Source organism: Micropterus salmoides, unplaced genomic scaffold, assembly GCF_014851395.1.
Source record: "Micropterus salmoides isolate LMB-PRFRI ecotype aquatic unplaced genomic scaffold, ASM1485139v1 Ms_hic_scaffold_18, whole genome shotgun sequence".
NCBI lineage: Eukaryota > Metazoa > Chordata > Actinopteri > Centrarchiformes > Centrarchidae > Micropterus > Micropterus salmoides.
This window is the reverse complement of record NW_024040928.1, coordinates 21,165,934-21,191,687: the sequence shown is the minus strand read 5'-3', so window position 1 is coordinate 21,191,687 and position 25,754 is coordinate 21,165,934. Positions and strand designations below refer to the sequence as shown.

Genomic DNA, 25,754 nt, shown 5'->3' with positions numbered 1-25,754 from the left:
ACGCAGCTGTTATTAACGTGGAGAAATAAACTGGGCCAGCTGCTGTTTTCGTGTGTGAAGAACAGCCAGTAGCCTCTTATTTCAGGGATATTTTTTTTGCTTGTTTCTCATAATTTTCTGCTTGCAGGCAGGAACGTAGCCTTTTTTTTTTTTTAGGAATCCTGAGGTCACGAGTCAAAGTTCTCCGGTAACCGTCCATGCTGACCTCCACAGAGGAAGAAATATTTTAATTATTTGGATGTTTTTTTAATATTTTATTTCTAAAGTCAGTTGATTATTTTCTGCAAGTTTAATTTAAATGGAGCCATTGTTTAAAATAAACTCCTGTGGAAACCAACAGCAGCTTTTATTTAATACAAGTTGTAACGGGCATTACTTCATGAAATAATAGTTGTGGCTCTAAAACAAAACTGTAATAACTGTCAGAATTTTGTACCTGTAATTAGTGCTGGATCACATCGTTCTTTGCAATAAATTATTAGGAAATTATGGTGGAGATGAATGCTTTATTTGAAATTGGCCTTAAAGATGAGAATGTGTAAATTCTTTACTGTAGCTAAATCCCCGAAAGTCAACTCTTGCGGATTCAGCTGGTGCTTGTAAAAAAGTCTTCTGATTTGTCTGAAGTGTGCCAATCATTTTAACAAAAGCATTTTGTAACACAATTATGTAAAAGTGCTGTATAAAGTTTTATTAACTTGGGTCATACTGAAACCTTATAAAGTTCCACTTTTATTTCAGAGGATGAAAACAATAGGCATTGCAAGCAAAAAAGTCAGCTGAATGCAAAGCTGCCCACACACAACTGTTGGCCTGTATTCAGGCGACCTCCTGCTAAACTCCAGCCTTCACGTGAGGACGTTATGTAGACGAGCCCGGCTCTTGAGCTCATCTAAATCAGACCCGACTGCTGTTCCTTGGTTCGAGTCCATTCCCCAGAGTTGGCTGGTTCTCACACACAGTGAGGACGTCTCCACTGAGGACTAACTAGGACTGCTGGTCGGCTGATCCGGAAGCAGCGGCGGGGTCTGTCAGTCCGTCGCCGGCAGAGTCTCCCGGCTGCTTGTTGTACTCAGGGACAGGCAGCCGGTGGAAGTGCTGCAGGGCCTGAGCCACCTTCTCTGGACAAATATTGTAAACTGGATGAGTTGGAGCCTACAAGAGAGAACAAGAGGAAAATAAGACATTTGCTTTACCATAATATTTTACTTTAAGCCTCTATTTGCTCCTATTCTTGATCTTTTCGAATAACTTCATCTTATCTGGATTGGGTGTAATTACAGATACAGTATTACTTATACTGTAAGTCTTAATTAAATTACAGTGTAAATGGCCTCCACTATCCATGGAGACCTTTTAAAACTGGTCTGCTAAACAAGAATGAATGTCTTTAACCACTTCTGCACTGTATAAAGCTTTGTGCATTTTCAATCTTTCTGAAACCAAAAATGTCAAATGCTTTTCTTCACCAATCAAGTGGGTGAGAAGGCAGATAATGTAGGTACCCACACGTCTCAGAAACTATATTAAAGTCTGAAACTGAAAGTTAAGACCGACCTATCAAGAGTAATCCTGAACAAAAATGTCCCTCAAACAAAACCAAAACAAGTAGGACGGAAAATCAAGAGCTCCTGTAAAATATAATGGTATGCTGCCTTTGTCCTATTCTTCTGTATTCTGTCGACCCGAGTTTGTTGCAATGCAATCTAATGCAACACTGCCACAAACGCTGGCTCAAAAATTCCCAGTGTTGAATCAACACCTGATGATGTTTCAGAAAAGAGAGAACCTAATCACGATTACAGAGACAGTGTTCACACCCAGTTCAGTTTCTAAGAATATGTACAGCATACAAAAAAATAATACTGGATTCTGACCCCAAGATTAATGTTCAGTTTAACTAAAGATGTGATTAAACAAACCCACTGTAGGGTTCCTGTTTGGCTGCCTAATTATATACAGTAACCGTGAGAGGTGATATGCATGCACAGGGGGCAGACTTACTGTAAACGACTGCGAGTGCCAGTAAGACAACAGGAAACAGGAAAATAAAACCAACACCACTGCCGGTGACATCTTTAAGTAACACCACATCTTAGTTTGACTACTATACTGTTCCAACTCCACACCAGCATCAGCACTTCAAATAATGCTATTCATACATCAAAATGTAACCAGGAAATAAACTTATACCGTTGTACAAAAAATAAAAGAAAGGCATGCAATACATTTCAAAGGTGCATGAAACAGTCAAGAGAGCATGACATTGTTTTTGACACTGGCAGAGAGAAAAAGCCATTAGTTTAATAATTTACGGTGGTGCATCAGAGGCAAATTAAGTAGCTGATGAGGCTTTTTAAAAAAGGTGCTCAGTTAACTTGATTTAGAATATTTTCATTTTCCAACCATTAACTGACTAAACCTGGCCATCAATCATGTTGTTTGATAATAAATTAAATAACCCAGTGAGGAGGCTGACTAATGCTGATCTTTTCTGAGCCACTGTCGACACAGACCTTTGGGAATAAAAAAACTTTCTGAGAATCCTTCATGCGCCTATTTACATAACTCAAGTTTTTTTTTTTTTAAAGAAACCCCCCCACTTTGATTATCAGGCAGCCGAGACAAAGATCAATGCTGGATGCAGGCCTTTTTACATTTGAAAAACAAACGTTATTCTTAGCAGACTGCACCACTGTCTGCTTAGCTTTTCTCACAGCTCCTGTACTTCTGCAGTTCCCAGGGGGAACCTAGAAAGACTGACTAAAACTACAAGTTATGATTGAAAGTATGTCCACATTTTTGTGTCCTCCAGCTTTGGTGCGAGGCATAGTATATCTATTGTCCAAAGAACCAACAAACTACCTGCTACAACAGGCTGACTTCACAGGACAGGCCTTCCACCTCAGTCACCTGTAACACCTTGAAGCGATAGCTTGACATTTCATCCAGGTGAAGTGAATTCCTGGAGTCTCTGCTGGTTGTATGGCAACCTCAGAGTGACAACAAGACGCGTGGAAGTTACTGCACTTGGCTAAGAAATTGTTCGGCACATAACTCCCCCGTACAGCCACACCACCATGTTTTTATACTTTGAAGATATTACTTACAAGATATAACATGTTGATAAGTGCGCTTTAGAGGTGCTGGTAGGCCAATTTTGTTTTCTTCAGACAGAGCCGGGCTAGCTGTTTCCCTTTGTTTCCAGTCTTTACACTAAAGTAAGCTAACCGGCTGCTGGCTGTAGCTTGTGATTGACAGCGCATGAAAACCAGTTTGCAAGCTAGCTGAGAACTCGAAAAACTGCAGCGTAATGGATAAATGGGGAAGAGGTACTGATGCAAACGTGACCAAACCTACTGCAAAAGAGAACATAAACCCAACAGCAACAACGCCACAATGTAGCTGTAACACTATCCACTTTTATATAGTTAGTAATTAGCAACAACATCCAGTTTCACACATGATACTAACGGTCATCTGGTACAGCAGACAAAAAAATGTTGGAAACCACTGATCAAAAAGTCAAAGTGACAAGGTTTCCAAATTTCCATTATGTACTCTCATTTATTTTGCACATTGACCAGAATATGCACAAATATTCATCCAATATTGCTAAACTTAATAATGTACTGACTGGACTGTTTAACAGTGCTGTTATTTTTCTTAAGGAACTGGGCAGCAGTCATCTGTTTCTACTAAAACAAATCCACTCTGCTGCAGCCTCACCAATCTGTTCTCCTCCCTGCCGAGGATCATCTCATGATGGAGGTCCATGTTTCCAAAGTGCTGTGCTATGGAGAGGCCGCTCAGACAGTAACATGTGTGGTAGAAATCTCTGGATCTGGACACATGAAGACATAATATAGTACAGTGATATATTAATGATGAGTTAATTACATTAGACTAGGGCTGGACGATACGGCTAAAAATGTTATCACGATAAAAAAAAGTCATATCATTCGATATCGATAATTATCACCATAAATGTCAAATCATTTTTTCTTTTGAGTTTAAAGGCTGATTTTTGCTCCTGAGTGAAAGTTTAAGAAACCAGATGGTTAATTGTGGTTTAAACTCTTCTTTATGGTCAGAACCTGAAAAACACTTGATGCCAAACAGTGGATCCATTCACAAATCTGAGGTAGAACATTCAAAACAATTACGATCAAATCTTTTTTCAACAAAAATGCACGAGTAAAATTAAGTAAAATCTTTTTTCAGTCAATTTTTGCTCAACAAAATAAACAAAAAAGTAAGATCAAATATTTATTGAACATTTGTGATATTGTTATTGAGAAACATTATTTCACAATAATTATTGTTATTGTTTTATTGTAGAGCCCTACATTAAGAGTGTAGAGTGTGTGTGTTCTGCTATCAGCCTTAATGTGTTGTGGTGTGTGTGTCCAGATGGTGTGGGACTGACTTGCCAGGCTTATCCAGGAGGCCCCCTGTTGGGTTCTGACAGCAGAAGAGGATGTACTCCTGCAAGGCCTGCTGCTCGAACATCCACCGCTGCCGACTTAGCTCTGACTCTCCTGTACACGATAGGGAAAAAATATTTAATTTTAGCTTTTAGCTATTTCGTTTTTTTAAATAAATGAAAAAATCCAGGTGAAAACTTCATTATCAAAGCACCATTTCCAGTGCAAACTCAGAAGACCTTGTTTACAGTAAAGATTGTGATGATCAGTGTCTTTCAGCAGAAAACACCAAAGGATATACTGTGTAATCCATGTGAAAGTGAAAATGACCAGCCCCCGTATTTACCACACCCATATTCCTGCAGTGTAGCTGAGAGGAAACAAAAGCCAGTACAGGAAAAATATCACCAAATAAACAGAGAAAAACCTCCACCGTGTGTACCCAATACAGCTCTGAAAACTTTATTAATTATGCTTACACTAGAGTTCTTTTTTAATTTTATAATAGATTTTCTGGTGGCTATAGGGAAAATTCTCAAGCCAGGTTTCTCTACATGTTAGTGGGAAACAAGCAACTGATATTGAGTTTACACCTAAGCGAGAAAGCACTTATGATTCTTTTGATATTGTGCTGTGCTGCTTGTTTTGTCTATTTAAAAAAAAAAATTTAATAAGCAAGTTTGCAGGGGCAAGAAAATGCAATTACTGATGAAAAATTTGTATTTTTAGCGGCAAGGTCACATGTTTTTATTTCTCTTAAAAGACCTGTAACAACACAACATGCCCACTTTACTATGACCTACAAGATACAGTACCTTCTTTGAATAAGGCTCTGTGGAGGAGAGGCAGGAGTCCAGCCTGCCAGAAAGAGTAGCAGCCGTCCACCAGTTTGTTACAGCGGCCCTGGAAGCCTCCTTCGAATCGCATCTGTCTGCTGACCACCCACCGCTGACGAAGACACACGACGAGCACACATTTAATACAATCAAAATCTGCTACAGCATGCTTTAACTAAACTTTGTTAAACTCTGATCTCTTGGTCACTTCAACTGTAATCTCATCACCCCTGAACACTGCCAGCGACAGAGATATTCCTTTGTATACCAGAGCTGAGATAGAAGGGATGAAGGAAAGCAGGTGTCCCAATGTTTTCAAAATCGGAAGGAATTTGTAATATTGCTGCCATGAAAACCACTAATTGGTTCCCATCCAGTCCGCTTGGCTTGAATGAGGTAATTATGGAAATATATTGGGTTTAATACCAGCTGAGGTCTAGTCTGTCTGAGGAAGGGGGGTGACAATGTTTAGCTTATTAACGTTAGTTCAGGGATTCATTTCAGCCAGTAAAAGAAGGAAAAGAAGTTGAGCACGGAAGTTGAGGGCCGCTGTAGCTGAGCCGGAGCACTAGTACACCTTACAAACACCAGTTTCTGCAGAGTAGATTCCTTAAATGTAAAACAAAGGAAACATGCTTTATAAATATGCATTTTATTCATATTTTTAGGTTTACCCTGGTCTGTACAGATTGAAGTATGTAAGAATTGTCACCTTTACAATCAGACCATTATTTAGCTGCAACATGCAAATAATATCCTAATGTTCTAGGATTATTGTTTTTTTGGTTTTCTTCGTGAAGTTACAAGGAAATAAATAAAAAAAAAGGAACAAACAGTGATCTTTGATCTGTAATTTACATCATAAATGCTTCAGATAGACTGATCATTCATTCTAGGGCTGCACTGTGGGTATTCTTCTGCTCCCCTTTCTCTATGCCTGACAGGCAATTTGTAATTTGTCCTCCGCAGTACCAGTGACATTTCTCATATTTAAATGAAGCACCTGGCGCTGATACGCAGGTTATTAATTAACGGCAGTTACACATTTGCATCTGATCTTGCTACTTCAAACTGTCCTTTTTTGGATTGGTTTTTGCTCACACTCAGAAGCACAGTTAAAAAGGCTGGATTTTCTTCACTTACTTGTTTTTGCAGCTTCGGCTATACAAATTCCTAAAGGAGAAAAATGTCTGTGCTCTTCACTAGATTTTTTTTATCGTCATCCCTGAAAATGGAACTTCAGTAATACTGGATTAATAATACAACAAGGCCACATAAATATGAGAGCCGCCATCAACGCGAATCTTCTCTCAATGTTAGTGATTAATTAATTCTCTCAGAGATGAAACTGGGGCGGTTTTGTGCGGCGTGACTCCTAGCCTACATCACTCTATAAAGGACACCTTAACTAACTAAAGGCAAAGCCATTTTTGTAAAACACCCACTCAAATTCCGCATCATTTTAAGGAACCGAAATGGTTGTCAAAAAACTCTGTATGGGAAACCTTGAAAGCCCATTACCATAGTGCTACTGTCAATGAGAGGATAAATTCTTATGTGTTTTCCTTTCGTGACACAAACGTTTTCCGACATGTCTCCAGATCAGATTATAATGAGTCTCTACATCTATACAAACCTGTTTTGAAGGTTCAACATTTATTTCATAAAGTGTCCAAGTAATTAGAATTGCCCATCCTAATTTTCAAAAGCCCAAGGCAACGTCTTCAAGACCCAAAGCTATTTTATTTACGATGACAGCAGATCCTTACATTTTAGAAGCTGGAACCAGCAAATGTTTGGCATTTCCTGCTGTTCAAAATGACTGTAGATTCATTTTCTACAGAATAATTGCACTCTAAGATAAACACCTCAACATTATACGACTTTGCGTGTCAACTGCTCTGACACTGATCTGTTCAGAGACACAGCTCTGCCAAGGCGATACTGTACAGCAGGTGAGTCGTGCTTGACCCGGTGTCCACTTACAACCTTTGCTGAACCACACCAAACTACACCTCCAGCTTCACTGCCACTCAGGTTAAACCACCGAGACAGAAAAACATATTTGCGGAGGTTTCCCAGGGGACAGACCGTGTCACAGGATACTTAAGAGGGCGTGCTCTGTTAAACTTTGGCTGGGTGTTGAGTGGATTTTACTACAGGCCTGTGAGGGTGTTTACAGAAGAAGGCGAAGTTTTATAAGCCGGCTAGCACGTGAGAAACAGGTTTTCTGACCCCGTCACATGCAAATGTTACTTGATTAGCACACCGAATTTGAATTTATGCAGAATGAAAGAGACACAGAATAAAGGCAGTTGCTGTGGGTGCATTTTACATCCTTGTTATTTTGAATTTGACGATGACTGTAAACACTGCTAAAAGAAACCAAAGCACAAAACTGACTCTGAACACCAGCTAACTACATGTCCTTTCAATAAGAGATGTGTACAAATTTAGTGGGAATGGTAATTTTTGCACATCATTTTCACTGAAAAAAGTATAAAAATTATGAAGATTTTTGCTCAGGCCTGTACCAAACAAAAATTCCCTCATGTCTGGAGAAAATGATTTTGTAGGTAGGGGCGTCTCTAGCTTCACAATGAACAATTTTTAAATGGTATGTTGTGACCCATTTTACTTTTTTCAAAAACATTGTAGCTCCAGCAATGTGGATATTGTACTTTACCATATTGCGATAAAATTTGAATTAATTGTTCAGCGCTACAGGCTGGCTTAGCAGCGACACAGCATCTCTTTTTAAGCTTCTGCCCAGAGCACAACTCTAAAAGCTGTACCTATGCTAAAGCTCAGGGGACACTGTTCTGACCTCTTATTTCTCTGGAAGCAAGCAAATGACAAGAGAATTTCCCTACGGGGATAATGTACCAGTATCCCAGTGGTGACAACACAGGAAGCCAATGCAGGAAAACTGTCCTCTGCAAAATAAACAACTAAAATGATAATAATGTCAAGGTATCGCTTCCAGCTACAAACAACTGATCTAAGATGCAGGACCGAAGCCAAGCTTAAATAAGCAAAAAAGACCAAAGCTGTGTAATATTCATTCAAAAATGCGACTTCAGCAGGCACCATCAGTCCTTTTTACTTAATGAAATCTTGCTCTGGCTTATAACATTTTATCCTTACAGCTGTGAGCGGCCGACAAAAAGGGATATCGCTTCAGCACAAAGCCTCTGTGGTGACTGATAGCATCTTTGTTTTGTCACAGGTTGTTCTGAGCAGGGAGCGTATTATGTCATTTCTAATACTTCTTTTTCTTGAAGCCAGGTCAGGTGCCACAAAAACAGCTTCTTCCCGTCTGCAGCTAGCCTCATCAACAAGGCCCGGGTCCCTCACTGACACTACCCCCTTGCAAATAATACAAATGTCTCTGCACATGTAAATACTATTTCATTTCATTCCATTCCATATCATGCACAAACCTGGCACATTGCACATATTTGTTGTTAATTGTTAATCTTTGTTGTTGTATATTTTTATATTGTCAATTTATATATTTATGTACACAATATTCTCTTCCATTGCAATATGTCTGCACAACACAAACCTAGAGTAATGCACATGTAAATATCAGCGACGTTGTTCTTTCTCTGCAAATAGTTATTCTTTTTATTATTCTTATATAACTTGCATTGCCCATTCCATATTTATACATTTCTACATTTATTTATGTCAACTGTATGTTTGTCTACATGTAGCACCTTAAAATCCTCGTATGTGTAAAACATTACTTGGCAATAAAGCTTCTTCTGATCTTCTGATTCTAAGGTGATGCAGAGTTTCTCACCAGCAAGGCTTTGAGATCCAGCATGTGTTCTTTGCCCAGGATGACGAGAGCAGCTGTGCCACAGAAAGTGTAGCCACCGTGGGCCTCCAAACCGGGCACTCCACTTAGACCGCCCTCCCAGTTCTGACAGCTGGAGACAGGAGGAGACAGTCACTAAAACACAATTAAACACTTTCTCCTTCATAGAGACGTGGGGGCACAAAACGGTCTTTAATTATTCAAAAATGGTCCGCTGTGGTGGCGGTGGGTTGTACCTGAGGATCCAGTTGGTCGTGTCCTCGAACAGTTTAGCTGTGAGGATGTTTGTGAGCGATGCTACAGAAGCTGCACAATATGCACTCCTAGAAAAAGGAAAAAACACAGACGTGGGTGAGCAGGAAGTCTCTTCCTACACGTACACATCATCTTCCAAACTATTGTATTTTTAGACCGCCAGCAGACCAAATATAAACATCCACTTTGTTTTTGGTGTCAGCCTGCCATGCTGTAAAGTCATCTCGACTTTGTTACGCATGGATATTAAGAGTTGATAACTACTAGAAGAATTCAAAGATAAGGCTGGTACTTTTTTTATAATTATCTACAAATCCTTTGAAGACACTACTAGTAAGTATTGTCTGTGTAGCCAAAGCCTGATACAGATCATTCCTCCGCGCCACAAAACTCCACTGCCGTCACGTTTGAGCAGCATATTCTGTCATTATGGTAAACATGAGCATGCAGCTGCGTCAACATGGAAAAACAACTCTGAGCATGCTCAGTTGTTTCTAAATAAACAACCCTGGTCATATTAACTGAACGTCGTACTAGTTAGTAGGAAAAATAAAAAAATTGGTTTGGTCTCTTCTCTTTGGGGCAGATGTGGATAACAATAGTCAAGCAGTATGTCAAGATACACTAAATCGTGAAAGATAAGGCTGTTCAGTGTTTTTCTTATTGTCAACAAATCTCATGATGGGACGAAACCACTACTCAGTCTCTGCGTGGATCATAAATAAATAATTTTATTTAAAAAAGGGCTAAGTAATTTCCAAAAACAACTTGGTATTATAGTTTTTAGCAAACAATACTCAAACAGGAGTACTACTAGACTATTTCCAGCAGTGGATCAATGCACATTTATCACTGTAGTGTAGCAGCAGGAGAGTGTATGTGCGGTTGACTCAAAATAAACTACTGTTTAATGTGTTTTTGGACAATGCTGATCTATGGAACAGAAGAATAAGCTATATAAAGGCTTCAGTCGGATCGTTTCATTGTTGGTTTTTGTCATTTTGTGAGATTTGTTGACAATAACAAACATATTGAACATATACAAACTAACCTTTAAAATGAAAAGTGGGTTTAAGCAAATCTTTATGCTTTGTAGGCCAATTAAACCCTTTAAAGAAGTTAAAACATTTGCTTTTTTTTTTTCCTTTGTTCATGAAAAAGTTCCACAGGATGGTGTCAGAGAGGCAAACCCGTCTGAGAGGGAAGGGGTTTAAATAATGCATAATGACAGCAGAACATTAATTGGCTGGCAACAGATAACAGCCTCCGCCGAGAGTGAAAAAAGTAACTTTGACTTTTGAGTTTCTTTGTTGAAACCGAAGACGACACCTCAAAGCTGCTTATTAAAAACCCACTGCTCCACATAGCAGATTCAAAGAGAGAAAGCGCAACACACGCGCACATACAAAGTCAAATATGAAAATGCAAGAGAGATGTGGGTATTTCTCTTCTTTTCTATCAACACCAAAGGGGAACAAAAGAGCATAAAAAATTCAAAGGAAGATAAAAAGGGATGTACTATAAAATGTCCTACTTATGTGGTGAAAAGACTAAATGTGCAAATTTGTTGACTGTCGCACAACAAATACACAATAATGAAAAAAAGCGTGGATACCAATTATGCTCTCAACTGTGACCTATTGTTTGGTGATTCATGGATCCTCCTGTAAGGGAAATACTACACCGGGAGAAGGAGCAGAGGGTGGGGGAGGCGGCGGCGTTATCTTCTGGGGCTCTCACCTGACATCAACTTCCCCTCCAACGTGCATCACAAACGAGCCATCTGGCTGCTTCACTGACCATAGGAAATCTAAGAGCTTCTCCCTGCAGAGTAGGTCAAGACAGGAGGACAGAGTGGTGGTGGTTATTAGAAAAGAAGACCGAGGAGATATACGGTGACAAAAAGAACAGGAGAGGGGAGATATGGATAGAGTGAGATGAAGCGAGAGAAAGAAGTTCTAAGCAAATTTAATTAAAGCACTAATAAAAGGTAAACACAGAAATCATGACTGTAAACATTAGTAGCTTCACCCTGTCAGTTTGTAGATATAAATACATATATGGGGAGTGAAAAGTTGTATAATGTTGTCATAATGCTCTTATAATCAGCTACTGGTTAAATAACATCAACAAGAAGACATGACTATAATGTTCTCCTACAAGATCACAGTATAATACAGAAAAATGTAATTATACTCAAAGGCATTAAATGCATACTTTAATTAATTAATTAATTTCAAACATCATTATACAGCCACTGATTGAACGCTTTGAAATGTGAACATGGTTATCATTATACTTTATACCATCAAACTGATACAATGTAAAAAGCGCTTGTTTTAGTCACCGTAAAACTGAAATTAATAGCCTGTTCTTTTATTTGCTTCAGTTACTGAAATCTCCCTGCCTATACTTGCAACAGGCATCTTTATGGGACAATTCCTTTTGCGCAAAACTCTCACACACTCAAGATGGGAAGTAGGCTACTATTAAAAAGTTTATTCACCAGTATAAATATTACTTGTATAAAAATTAGGCCATCGGATAACATATCAATTATGAATGATTCATTAGAGAGATCTCTACAACAATTGATCAATTCATTCTTTTGATCGGTGGAACCTTCAGGAATATAAATAATGGGCACATATTTAGACTTTTTGATTGCTTCAAAATGTAGTGACTCACCACTTTTTTCATCTCTCTTGTTCACCATTCCAGTAAATCTGAATGAATTTTACTTTGTTGCTCACCGTTTCCATATAATTAACCGCACGACCAATCTTACGATGTGTAGCATGTCCACATTAACAAAAGTTTAATCATTTAGATTGGTCTGCACAATCTAAGCAGTTTAGTACTAGCTCAAGCAGACGACCCAGTGGGTTTTATACATCCAGAAAACTTCTAAAAACCCAGACCAGGCTTCTAATTGAGACCCATGTTTATTTGGCAAAACATGTAGCCACATCAGGCCAGTAAGAGATACTGGCGTCTATTTGGGACTAGGCTGTTAACTGAAGTTTTACGGTATTTTATAATCTGAAGCCTTTCATTCCGACTGCACAAAACTTTAGCATAAATCCACTGCAATACCCTTAAGGTGATTTGATATTTACACTGTTGCGTATATCCTACTATTTATAGAACATTGGGCATCTCGGACTTAAATCTCTCCAACAAAGTTGCCATGACAAATTGTTGACGTGATTTTTTGGGAGTCAAAAAACTCTGCTGACAAATAAATGTATGCTGTATGTTAAAAGCTGCTGAGCTGTTTGGATTTTTTGAAAGGCTGAGAGACTTCATCAGCCACAAATCACTGAAAATTATGAAAATGTGCACAGTTTGTCTGGAATGCTTTTTTCCCCTCCTACTGCCACCCCAGTGACTTGTCACCAGACTGCATTTTTACATTATCTCAAGAGCAGCATTAAAACAAAGGAAACATCCAGGCACGTAAGTATGAAGGAGTCTTATTACAAAACAGCCAGTCCATTTGAAGTCTGCTTTACTAGAAACCTTTCTGTGTTCTTCCAACACTGTGTCTTCACTTCTACTTGGTGTGGTGTAAGACAGCGGGGTGAATTTGGTCATGTGAGCATGACTGTACCTGTCTATAACATTATAGGCCTCTTCTGTGCCGATGATACAGAGGGCATTGACGGCAGCATAGGTAGGTGCGAGGTGGGCGTGTTGTCCTGGTCCCCCGGCAAAGCCCCCCGTTGGGCTCTGACAGCGAGCCAGAAACTGACACACACTGGAGAGAGAAGATCAAAAAGGTTATGACCACATTTTGTTTAATTGTACTTACACAAATAGACACACACCATAATGAGCAGTTCAATGTTTCAACACTAATACTGAAATATCAGATAACAAAAAGGAGGATGATCAAGTGTTTCCTGGATATTTGGTTAATGCATCTGTACTGATTATGTAACCATAACCAATGGAGATTTATGGGCTGAAGATGGGAGCGTTACACAGTGGTTGTAAAAATAAAAAAATAAATGCATTTTTTGTGTGTGAAGTGGGTTTGAATGCACTGGAAATCCTGCTTTCACACAACTCCACTCACAAATCACTGATAACTTGCTTGGTTACTTTAAGCTACTGCTGTGGAACAGAAGGAGCGTCTGAGAAAACTAGGGTAAAAAAAAAAGCATGAAGGGCAAGTAATGTAGCAGTAAGAAAGGAAGTCTAATCTGAAAAATATGGCTAACTTTTAACAGCAGAGGAATCTACAAACTATTTCTCATACTATTATGTTGTATAAATAAAATGTGCCCGACACAAAAGGGTTTGCCGCTTTAAAAAAAAAATCAAATGCAGGCTACACACGTATATACTGATGGTGCAAGCAAAACAGGTACAGCAGCATTGCGATAGTGATGATATGTGACTTGCCCATACAGGTTTATGTTTCAGTTTATGTGTGTTTTGATCAAGGGGGAACCTCCGAGTCTGAAAAGTGAAGCCAATGCGGAAGTGCCTTAAACCTGCATTCTTTCTAATGGCCACCACTAGTTGCAAAAACAGTCTGATTGCATTGGTCTACCTACTTCCCACCTGATGTATTAACTCAATAAACACTTTCCTAATGAGTTTATGATCTCAGTCGCTAGTTTCAAGTCTTCTTCAACACAGCAAGATGTTAATTTAGTGAATTATGGTCCCATTTGGACGAAAATTAAAGTCTATCTTATCTTATAGCAAGGTAGGCTTTAGGGCGTGGCTGTCTGGTGATAGACAAGTCGCTACCATTCAACCTGTCAATCAGGATAGAGGCGTGTGTATACACAGCAATGTGTACATTTAACCAGCAACGTTGTAAAAGCTTAGTAGTTGACTTTTAATTGTTTCTGTTAAGTAACTACATTTTGTTTTAAACCTGTTTTTCGCTAGCCAAAATCAGCATACCGTTTAAAACCACAATTAACGTGAATTACAGATGCACCTTGCTAACCAATCTGGCTAGCGCAACCCACTCGTCCAAATATGGTCACATCTGGTGTCTGGTTCCAATAAACCAAGATGCCAAATTCGAGGCTTCAGAACGGTAGTCCACAAACCAGTGTGACGTCACAATGACTCCGTCCACTTCTTTTATACAGTGTATGGTTTTGATATATAATTCTTGTTGGTTATATATTTTAAAAAAAAGCGCATTGAACACAGAAAAGGAAACAGAGTTTGTTCAATTTAAATAAAATAAAACATCCCTTGCTTTTCTAACAAAAGACACCATCTAAATATGATTAGGTCCGTCAATTTGGGAACAGACCGAACGGAAGACTAAAACGTTGTCACTTATGGTTTGAGTAACCCTCTCTTCTCTTCCACTAACCCCCAACAGAGCTGCTGGGTTTTTGGTAGAGGTTGTACAGGACAGATTTGTGTGAATGTGTCTAACTCTGTATAAAAACAGATGAGAAGACCCCAAACTTACAACAAAGTTTCCTTTACGATCCAAAAACAACATGTTATAAGACAGCAGTCATCTTAAAGAGGTCATGTTATGCTCATTTTCAGGTTCAAAATCCTATTTAGGTTTAATTTTCAAAAAACACCATATTTTTTGTCATACTGTACATTGCTGAAGCTCCCATTTTCACCCTGTGTTGAACGCTTCGTTTTAGCTATAGAGTGATACATCGTGTCTCTAAATGATCTTTGTTGGGAGTTGCACATGCGCAGTTCCCAGCTAAGGACTACTAGCCAATAAGAAGCAGAGAAGTGCAGGTATATACAGCTGTATATCCCTTACCAGCTTAGTAACATGGACTGGAGCAAGAGTTTCAGAGTGGTGAGTTATTAATCTGTAACAAAAGTATTTTTCATCCATAAAGTTTTAACTGAGCTCTGTCTCTACATCACAGTAACAACTTTATGTCCATTGACTGCCTGGAGGGTAGCTAGTGTTTGGAAGGGAGAGGAGAGGTGTGTGCTTGAGCGCAGTGTTTTTCCACCAGTGTTTTTGAGGGCTGTTGGAGTAGCGGCTTGGCGAGCATTATATGACGCGCATTTCCCTTTCATCCCTGTGACGTGACAGGGATGAAAGGGAAACGGCTGGACTACAAACAAGCTGTTTTCAAGCAGTTCAGAGCAGTATTTTCTGTGGGAGATGGGAAATCCCTTTGGGGTGGACTTTGGGCTTTTTCACTTTGCAAACCAAATAAGGTGTATAACTCATTAAAGGACAGAGAAAAAGCCAAAAAGCATAATACCTCTTTAAGTGCCTTTGAGGACTAGACGGATTACGACTGATATGGATTGGAGGCGATCCTGATTTTATGTTCTGTTGGTGTTGTCTTTGTATGCTTCTCTCTCTCTCTCTTACTGGGAGTACTGGAACCTCTGACACAAATTTAATTACTGTACCAGTAATATTTGAGCTGTGTTGTATTGAGGAAGTTGGCAGCTTCTCTGTAAGCGAAAATACCCTAGAGTTGGTCTACAGAAATCTTGTGGAGAGTATGGTAATCTAAAAATAGGTCCAAATTGACTAGGATTGTGAATATGGCTGGGAAAATAATACGTAAATCACAGAGACAGCTGAGTGAGATTTATGTGCTCCACTGCAGGCAGAAAGCACAACGAACCGTGGGGGATCCTTCACATCCCCAGTTTGCTGAATTTGACAAGCTCCCCTCAGGAAGGCGTTATAGGGTACCCAGGGCGACAAAAATCCCTCGCACAATTGCTTTGATAAATTCATAAGAGATAACCGGTGTACTTGAAAGCTCCAATTGGTTTCTGTGTTTAAATGAATTGGTCGTATGTGTTCTGTGTTATGTGTATTTGATGTTTTTAATGTCTTTTAATGAACCTGGTGAAGCTAAAGACAAGTTTCCAGAAATGCATAATAAATATTTCTCTTATATTATTGTCCCTGATGACCTGTCTTTGCAGTTCTGTGCATCTATGTTCCTCAAGAAAATAATCTCTAATAACCTCATGTGGATGAACCACTTCTCTTACACACTTTATACACACAAACAATAGTTTCAATCCACTAAAGCATCATTGACTTAGTTCCCTGCAGCTGATGTGACACTGAGCACAAGCCATTTCAACCAGTTTCCTTTCTTTGCAGCCTCTGCGCACCAGGCTGCTCCTCTCATGAATGTCCTCTTCATCCTCCTCCATGGAAAGAAATCACAAAATTGCGAGCGTGCCTTGAGCCAACTGAGTTGGAAGAGAAACCTACATTAACTACATTACTTTGGCAAACCAGTCCGGTGCCAATACTGACCTGAGAACAGTGTACATTTCACTGGGACAGAGAAAGCAATCTGTTGTAGGATGCATTGTTATAAATCCTTAAACAGGGCCTATGTGTTTGTGTGTGTGAGCACGAGGGCGTCACATTGGCGCTGGGCAGTGCCAGCCGGTGTGTTGGCACGCCTCGCAGTAATCATGACAGTGTGGGCTGGCTGTCCGGCGTCACTACTTGCTATGGGGTTTGCAGTGTTACTTTCAGCGTGCAGTAATTTAATCAAGTGACATTTTTGTGGCAGCAACACAGACACAGTTTGAAGTTCCAGCTGCATAAACATGTATAGAATTACACACCTGCCTACTCTGCTCAACACTGTCATTACACCTGCTAATCACAATCATCGGTCGTGATAATTTCAGGAAAAACATTGATTTCACTCCTTCTTCAGAACCATGATTATTAATTATTTTATTATATAATATTATTAATCACTGTGGGTGTTTGATTATAGACGAGAATTAAGATTGATTGTTGCAGTTAATTATGAAGTCTCTGATTAGTATCGCTAGAAAAATAACCAATAATCTTTGTGATTTATTGCTCATTATATGATCATTCAAGAGTTCACTTTTTAGTAAAATGTTCTTTCAGTCTCTGACAATTTCTTCTGGTTGGATGATTATAAAAAAATACCCAACAACACAAGAGTTGTGTTTTAGTGGCAGACTTTATATTCAGAGCCTGGGAGAGAAGACAAAGTTCTTGGTTTGAAATGTTATACTGTATGTAAGAAGTAATTTTCTGGCACAAGCAAATTTACCACTGCAAGGGTATTTTTGACTCTAGCACCAGGGCCAGCGTGCGTCACGTACAGCACCGTGCCTCGAGTGAATAATGTAGCCTGAAGCTCTTTTTTAAATATATTTAACACACACAAAATATAAAGTTGACAAAAATAAGATCTTTTTATTAAAAATAAAGTAGTTACTATTAATTTAAAAAATCTGTTTAATTCTATTTTTTTGGGTGGCGTTACAACCGAGGTAGTTTTGTTTTCAAGATTCTGTTGTTTCATTTTAGGTTACGCATTTCATTTTTGTATCCCTTGTCAATTTAGTATTTTATATTTACTGTAATGAACAAAGTGACCAAATCAAATTTCATGCATGTCTAAACCTACTTGGCAATAATGCCGATTCTGGTGAATGTCTTTAACAATCTTGGGACAGTGTTGGAAATAAAAGTTGTCACTTTAACATGTTATCCTTCAGACTGCATGTTCTTGCAGATCCATAAATAAATCAAATAAAAATAGACTGTGCCTTATAAGACCATGTGGGAAGGGTATTTCTCTCACACACACACACTTTAGGTGTAGCTGCTGCAGTTAATTGTTATGATAACTATGCAATGGGAATAAATAAAGTTTTTGGCAGTGCACAGGTTTTTATTTGGCTCCATTTTTGCCCCTTGGTAAAAGTCTAGGTGGAGAGTGTGAGTGTGACTCACTCTGTGGCGACAGCAGCAGGAATGGGCTCCTCTAGTAACTCCAGACTGTGAAGAATCCAGAAACAGAGCCACGGTCTGCTAGCATCCAGACACTACCCGCACAGAGACAGACAGACACACACATCACATGATAAGATGGGCATCAGATGACCAATTATAGCAATAAACGAGATGGTGAGATCAGTCAGTCTGAGACAGAGACGAGAGCACACAAGTCTGCCACACAGACACAGAGGAGAGGCCGAGCCTACGGGAGGAAAACGATAGAGCTGAGAAACTCAGTCACCACAAAAATATCACACCACTTCTTTTCAGTTTGGTAAATATATGGTGTTATGATAGAATATAATTATAATTTGTGGTGTAGTATAATAGAGAAAAACAATAGAATGATGTCTTTGTTAAATAATATCATGACTCAGCTTCTAATTTCCATCCAATACTTTGCAATGTTTACTTGGAAATATAAGTACTTCACAGTAACAGCACATAAACACAATTGCTGTCAATCTGGTTTCAAAGGAAACAATGAAAGGTCTAAAGTCAAATCAGTATGATTCTGAGCTGGTGGGCACAAAACAAATCTCTCTCTTTTCTAGCCAGTGTGAGTTACTTTGGTCTATATTCTGGCTGGCTGTGGGCAGCTGCAAAAATTTGAACAAGCATAATATACATTTTTAACACAGTAAGAGAGGTGACCTTCCCAGGAGCAGACAAGCATAACTTTCCATACAATGGTATTTCTATTTAAAGCAGAGAGAGCCAGTCAGACATCTATCCAGAGGCAGCGAGTGTTACTGGTTATTACTGACACAGAGGAACTAATACGACCTCTGAGTGAACTTCAGTGCTCGGTTGTACTGTATGTGTCATGAGGTTTAACATGCGCTCAAATGGCCATGCCAGATGTTTTAAGTGTGTTCTTTGCCGGCTGGAAGTGTGATATCGTACCTCATAAGCATCTGATAAGTGACGTAAACCCTTCTTGAGATATTGGTAGTGTTGTTCCCGCAACAACGTTGGCCTGAAGACCAAACAAAGGAGAGAATGATCAATCACAAAAAAAAATAAAAAAAACAGTTTAAAGAAGGGGCTCTATTCACTCCCGCTTGCAGAAATGCTATTATTAAAGGCTTTTGCTATTGTGACCTCAGGTCATAACATCAAAACAACATGAAAAATGGTTTTATGTTTTAAGCAATCAGCTGTCCACCAGGTAATCTCTTTGCTCGATTCTCGCTCCATCATAGTCAATTATACTTTCATTTTTTAGTGTATTTGTAAATAAAACTTTACCACAAAATCTGAGAGAAACAGAGTGCAGGCAGTGCGGTGTATCAGCTTTTCTTTTATTTACTTACTTAGATATTTTTAGGTTTTTTCGGCGCCTCCTAATTAGCGGCTCCTTTGCATTTTCCTCCTAATCTTTTATTCACTTTCTTTCAGCGGGGGAATATTCTGGCCTGTCCTCATTAAGAACAAAGTAGAAAAAGGAGCATCAAATCCAGCAGAACAAACACATGACTTCAAACTGATTTATTTCTGTCAGGTGTCGCAGTATTTCATGTGAAAATCTGTAAAAACTGAAAGATGAGAGGAGATTATGTTTTCTGTTTTGTATCATTGGATGTATTTTTTTTGTTTTGTGCATTTGTATAAAAGGCAGATCTAGAGATAAACACTGCAAACTTGATTGGATTATTAATGCTGCGGTATGTGGCATTACTCCATTATACATACTTACCCTATACCCTACCCTATTAAAATAAATCATGAAACTAAAATGAGATAACGCTTTATTGATTCCAAAGCAGCGGGAGTTCAGTGTTACAGCAGCAGAAGTCACACACTGTTCCCCTCCATCTTTTTAATGTCAGTGTGCAACTTTCATCTGCATCTTTTAACACACACAGAGTGTACGACAATATGTGTGTCAGTGAGTCAAAGACAGATGACACCCCCTCCCTCCTCACCACCCACCCAGTCCTATTCACTACCTGCCCTTTTCACGCAGCATTCGCTATGACGACGATGTAATTACACTCTACCTACACAGGGTTAGTCACAGATCGCTGCCCAAGGACCAATGCTAAGCAGCTAAAAGCCAGTCTGCCCACCAGTTATGCTCATCAAGGATTCAACGTGGCTGTTTAAATGTTTAGGGGCAGACCTGGCTATAGACGATTGTGCAAGTAAATTACACCAATAATCTCCGTCTCAAGTTGAGCAGAACAAGCATCTGAAAAAGAGACAATAGAGAGCAAACACTGATGTTTGAGGCTAAGTAATAAACAACAGTGACATCTCTTACCATCTCAGTTTCTATTAAAATTGTACGTTTTGTTTTGGCAGAGATAGCAGCTTTAAAAATCATTATTTTTATTTGCCTCATGTTCGTTGTAGCAGCATGTTTGGCCACTTTTGCAACGGTCCTTGTTTTGTGACTTTTCTGTGTAGTACACGGGGATGTAGCTGCCATGAACATCAGCAAGGTCATGTACTCAGTTGCGTTTTGGGGAATTAGGGGGTTTTAACAACCTGAGGATTACTGTGATCCACAATCACATACACATTAGCCATGGTGCTAATGTAAAGGTCTGACTTTGATATTCTTTAGAGTGTCTTAAACAGTGACTGTTTAAGTTTGGAAAATAAAAAGCATTAAATTTGCATCAAAACAAAACTGAGGGATTTTCTCCACTAAAATGATATTCATGGCAGTGTGAAGATATATCTAAGGAGCTGAAAGAATATGAACAAACATAATGTAAAAAAAGCTGTTTTGGTATCTGGTCAAACATTTTTTACAGGGCTGGAGTTGCGGTGGGGGAAGTTGGATTCCTGGCTTCAATATTTCTAAATTCCTGATTGTAAATTCACTAAATAGTAGATTTTTCCCCCTTGCATTATTTATTATTTCATTAATAGCAGAAGTCAACTTGAATGCACTTTGGGATTGCCTTCCTTACGTACTTTGTTTCAGGCCAATAGCACCTAAAAATATATTCAATATAAAGGCCACAAAAAACGCCTCTCTTTTTTTCTTCAGTAATGATTTTTGTCTACTTAATACCACCGTCAAATTATCAACAGATTTTTGTTGCTCGATTTTTGTCTTGTTTTAAAACCACTTGATTTAAGACAGTATTTGCACCAGTATTTGTCCATATCCATAATTCATTTTTGTTTTGGTACATGTGGGTGGGAAAATATTACACATCAGCATCAATTTAAAAAACAAACAAAAATGAATCCATACATTTCCAGATGTTTCTATCCAAAGTGACATACAATTATTATATATATGTCCGAGGTCGACACACCTCGAGAGCCAATAGGGGTTTAGTGTCTTGCTCAAGGACACATTAGTGGATGTGCAGTGTGAATCAAACCCGGGTCACCCTTTCTGATTAAACTGCTAAAATTCTGGCAAGCAGGCCAGAAAATTACCACAGCCTGGACACTTTCCTTTCAAGCGAGATGCCCGCAATTAACCTCAAAAAACCCACTCACCCCTATCATTGCCTGCTAGGTGTTAAACCGTGAGTGCAGGCCAAACAGAAAGCAGGTGATCACTCTCTACTGATGAATACCATTCATGTTCTTACAGTGCCAAATACATTCCCCCATTGGCTGCAACGCTGGTGACATTCAGGTCCACGCAGTTGTCATAGAAATGAAATGAGTCACCTCATTAAGAGAGGACTGACAGCAGTATGTGGAGTATGTGAGCTGATCAACACACCATTTAGACAACAGCAAACATACATAATCAAAAGCAGCCACAGCCAGTGAGCAGTGTTGTTGGAAATGTCTCATGATGGCAGTAAATGTAACCAACCCTATGAGAGTCTTATGAAAAGATGATCATCGCTAACTACAGCTACACATTATCTAACCAATTTGTTGGTTAGATAAGGATTTTTGTGTACAGCATAAAAAGGCTTTTATGATATACTGAGTTGAGGTGAGGCCAATTTGGTGTCCTGATTTTACATAATTAGTGTTAATATCTGACCTAACAGAGTCACGTGTCTAAAGCAAAAGTAGAGCTACTTAATTTTCCATCCTCTACACACAGAGCCAAGATTAGAGGTGGCGGGAAAAATCAATACAGCACAGTATCGCAATATTTTCCGTAGTAATACTGTATTGATACACTGACGCAGTGAAGTATCAATCTTTTACTATATAAATTGCACATGAGAATTTAACTTTTTGGTACTAGAATAATAAAATCTATTGCTCAGTCCACTAGAAAACTCAACAGCACCATCTAGTGGAATGAAAAAGTGAGATAAACAAACAAATATCTTATCTTTTTAGATAAAACAGATGGTGGTGACATAATTTGAAGTTTGAAAATAGGTATTAAATTGCAATACATCACAATATACTTAAAATTGCAATAATATCGTATCGAGACACTAATATCGTGATAATATTGTATCCTGGGGCCTCTACTGATTCCCACCCCACATATGATGAGAGTTTTTTATTAAGTTTTAAAATTGATGCAGCAGATATTCCTCAGGTCCTGGATATCCTTAGACTCCACTTTAAACAATCCAATATCTGATTAATTTATGCTTAATATTTAGGATTCATAATATTTTGCAAGTCCTTTAAAGAAAAACAATGGTTTATATCTCCCCTGGTTAATATAATGCAAAGACTTTTTTCATTCAGGAGAATGTTTTTAGGGCCGGGGTTTACTTCTAGGAGGAGATTTTCTTGTCAGGTGTTAGGGTGAATGACGGTAAACACTATGGAACATCATCACAACCACAGATGTCAAAATAACGTAGACCTAATGGAACAGCACTACAAAACCAAACTTATTTTTAACTATGATCATGTAGCTTGGGCACTTTTCAAGTCTGAAGTTGTATTACAGTAGAAAAACTCAACTCCAAACTCAACCACATTCAAGATTGCACACTGTGCATCCATTTGTAGGAACTTGTTCTTTTTGTTAAGAAGCTGCTCATGAGCTGTAGCAGCACAAATGTTCTGCAGCATGCTGACACCCTGGATACTTACAGTGGTACGCTGTGTGTTTGCTTGTACACACTGATGACTTCTTCAATGCAGCGTTCCACTTTTTTCTAGTTATAAAAGAAAAGGGGCAGGAAAGAGGAGAGTGAAAACAGTCATTATGAAGGTCATCATGAGCTAAAGAATATCAATAACATAATCTGCCTTTTATCAGCTAGTCATTTCCATTAGTCAAACGCAGAGCAGAGGTAGGTTCTGTTTGTAGAGCACACTTAAAACTACAAACATCACATGTGTTGCATTGTGCTGATTGATCTCTTTACTAGATTTATATTTCTATATTTATTAGCTGTTAAGCACCAACATTTACCAAGGCAAATTCCTCATGTGTGAAAATGTACCTGGCAATAAACCTGATGCTGATTATCATATCATGATGAAATATGCAATGGTTTATTATCAAAGCACTGTGACCTAGATATGTACTAAACATGATTTTTTACAATTGTAAGATAAACAAGAGCCACAGGGTTTCTAAATTACCTCAGACTTATCTTTGGCACTTCTGTGGCACTTGATACTTAGCGGATGGGTTCAAATTAGCTGTTCAGCTAACCTCAGCATATGTACATCAGTGTTTATAAAATGACAATGTTTGACGAACATGCACAGTCCCCTATTTAAATATGAAAAAGTAAACAATTAAATTATATTTGCAGATTACGCTTGATGCGATTACCTAATATCACCAAAGATCTCCATTGGAAAACTCCTTTGTCATGAGAGTTAAGGGGTCACTATTCTTTCACGTGGCTCTTAACGCATTACTACGGCATGAATTAACCACACACTAATTAACTGCAAGTCAAGAGCTTAAAATATCTAATTGATGTGCAGCTGTTCGTTGGAGTCTCATTAAAAGCCGTACAATAAAGTCACATGGTCTGTCGTACCCGGGCTTAACTGTTTAAGTTGCTTAACTAGCAGTTAAGTTAATGCATATTTAAGTTAATCTCTTTAAGATACAAAGCTAGCTACCTAAAAGCTCAAGTTTGCTAACTTAGGCTAGCTAAAGCACAGCGAGATAATGTGCGCGAAGCAGTTTCCCATTTTTTTTCCTAATCGATGAGCCGAATGAGGGGAGGTTACGACAGTGACAGTTGAATCTGTGTCACACTTTTCCAGACGCGCCTCCATCCAGAGTAGAAAGCTGCCACTCCATCACATTAGCATTAGCATTAGCATTAGCCCACATTATCTGCCTCCGCTCACCTGCTCCACTGAAGTCACAGTCTCCACCCCGTCGTCCACGAACATTTCTGCGGGATGGCGCTCACTGAAGCACCGCAAAGACGTCGTCACACCGTCCATGTTGATAATATGACCCGTGAACTGCAGGGATGCTTTTAGTTTGTTTTGATAGTTCGCTCACTTTCAGCGGACTCCTGCTCACTTCCTGTCGAGATTGTAGTGGGCGGAAACTGCGCGCACACCCGCTACGGCGTCTCCAAGGGAACAAACCTCTTTCATTCGCTTTAGTGTGAAATACGGCACACAGCCACTCACAACCTCTTGAAAAAGTGTTTGACGTTAATTTTATTGCAAATTATGAGTTAACGAGTGACTATACGTGTGACTGTTCCGTGTCCCAGTTTAATTTAATCCATATTGCTCTCATAGGTGTTTGTGCCACTGACGAAGAAAGAAGCACTGCTGCCGCGCACCGTCGATCTGCAAACTAAACACAATAGTACCGGAAGTGGTGTGATCCTGCAAAATAAATCCTCAAAAGTGGTTCTGAAGAATAAACGTTCACATTTTTATATAAATATAGCCTGACACAAAGTTACAGACAGCCTTCTTCTACTTGTCTGTTGTCAAGACTGGTTTACCATCCAGACAAAGCTGTTGACTCCCCTGTGGCCAGGGACCATGAGAGGGCCTGATGCCTCCAGAATCAGAATTTCACATAGGCTACAAGAAATAAACCTTAGTAGGCTATGTATTGGTGCTTAAAAGAACACATAATCACTGATTTGTTGAAGCCACATGCTCCTTCAAGGTCTCTTCTTGTTGTCCCTAAAACACGGCTCAAGAGCAGGGGGAACAAGCTTTCTCAGTCGCAGCCTGTGGAATGAATTGCCTCTTCATGTCAGACCGGTTTTTAAATTGCGACTTAAAACACATTTTTATTCCTTGGCTTTTAATCTGGCACGAGAACTGTATGTTGTATTTGTCTGGTGCTGTATTTTGTCTATTTACTGTTTCATGTCAATGTACAGCACTTTGGTCAACCCGGTTGTTTTAAATGTGCTTTAGAAATAAAGTTTGATTGATTGATTGATAAACATAAATATAGTAAAGAGCTCAAAAATGTGCAGTATACAAAAAATACAATAATAGTAACACATAAAATGCAAACAATATGTACACAGGGTAATTAAGAAGGAATGTGCAAACATTCGCAATATGAGACATAAAGAATAAAAAATTTGTGCAATGTAGGCTACACAGTTCAAAGTTAAACTCCAGGTTCAGTGTGTTAGTTAGTGGCAAATTAATAAATTGCTTATTTGTTTGTAAATAGCTGATTAGAAAATTCTGGAACATTTCAAGCTCTCCAATTAGAAAAAGGGGATGATGCCACTGATGTTCACACTTTATTGATCACTGCCACA

General features: G+C 38.9%; 1 protein-coding gene across 1 annotated transcript; it reads right to left on the bottom strand.

The window, feature by feature from the left end:
* Positions 1 to 670: 670 nt before the first annotated feature.
* fntb (farnesyltransferase, CAAX box, beta) lies at positions 671 to 24,555 on the bottom strand. Its single transcript, XM_038726210.1, has 12 exons — positions 24,349 to 24,555; positions 23,122 to 23,186; positions 19,030 to 19,102; positions 18,079 to 18,170; positions 12,958 to 13,104; positions 11,085 to 11,168; positions 9,326 to 9,412; positions 9,072 to 9,201; positions 5,243 to 5,375; positions 4,430 to 4,541; positions 3,730 to 3,844; positions 671 to 1,155 (listed from the first exon to the last, which is right to left on the bottom strand). Exons 1-12 carry the CDS (start codon positions 24,445 to 24,447, stop codon positions 988 to 990), a joined length of 1,305 nt encoding a protein of 434 aa, XP_038582138.1. The 5' UTR covers positions 24,448 to 24,555; the 3' UTR covers positions 671 to 987.
* Between the last annotated feature and the right edge of the window lie 1,199 nt (positions 24,556 to 25,754).

Bases quoted from the DNA above. Each gene is read 5' to 3' on its own strand.
- fntb (XM_038726210.1), bottom strand. From the start codon at position 24,447: ATGGACGGTGTGACGACGTCTTTGCGGTGCTTCAGTGAGCGCCATCCC. The intron at 23,187-24,348 runs GTGAGCGGAGGC...TTTTATAACTAG, and splicing joins CTGTGACTTCAGTGGAGCAG to AAAAAAGTGGAACGCTGCAT. The intron at 3,845-4,429 runs GTCAGTCCCACA...TCATGTGTCCAG, and splicing joins CTCCTGGATAAGCCTGGCAA to ATCCAGAGATTTCTACCACA.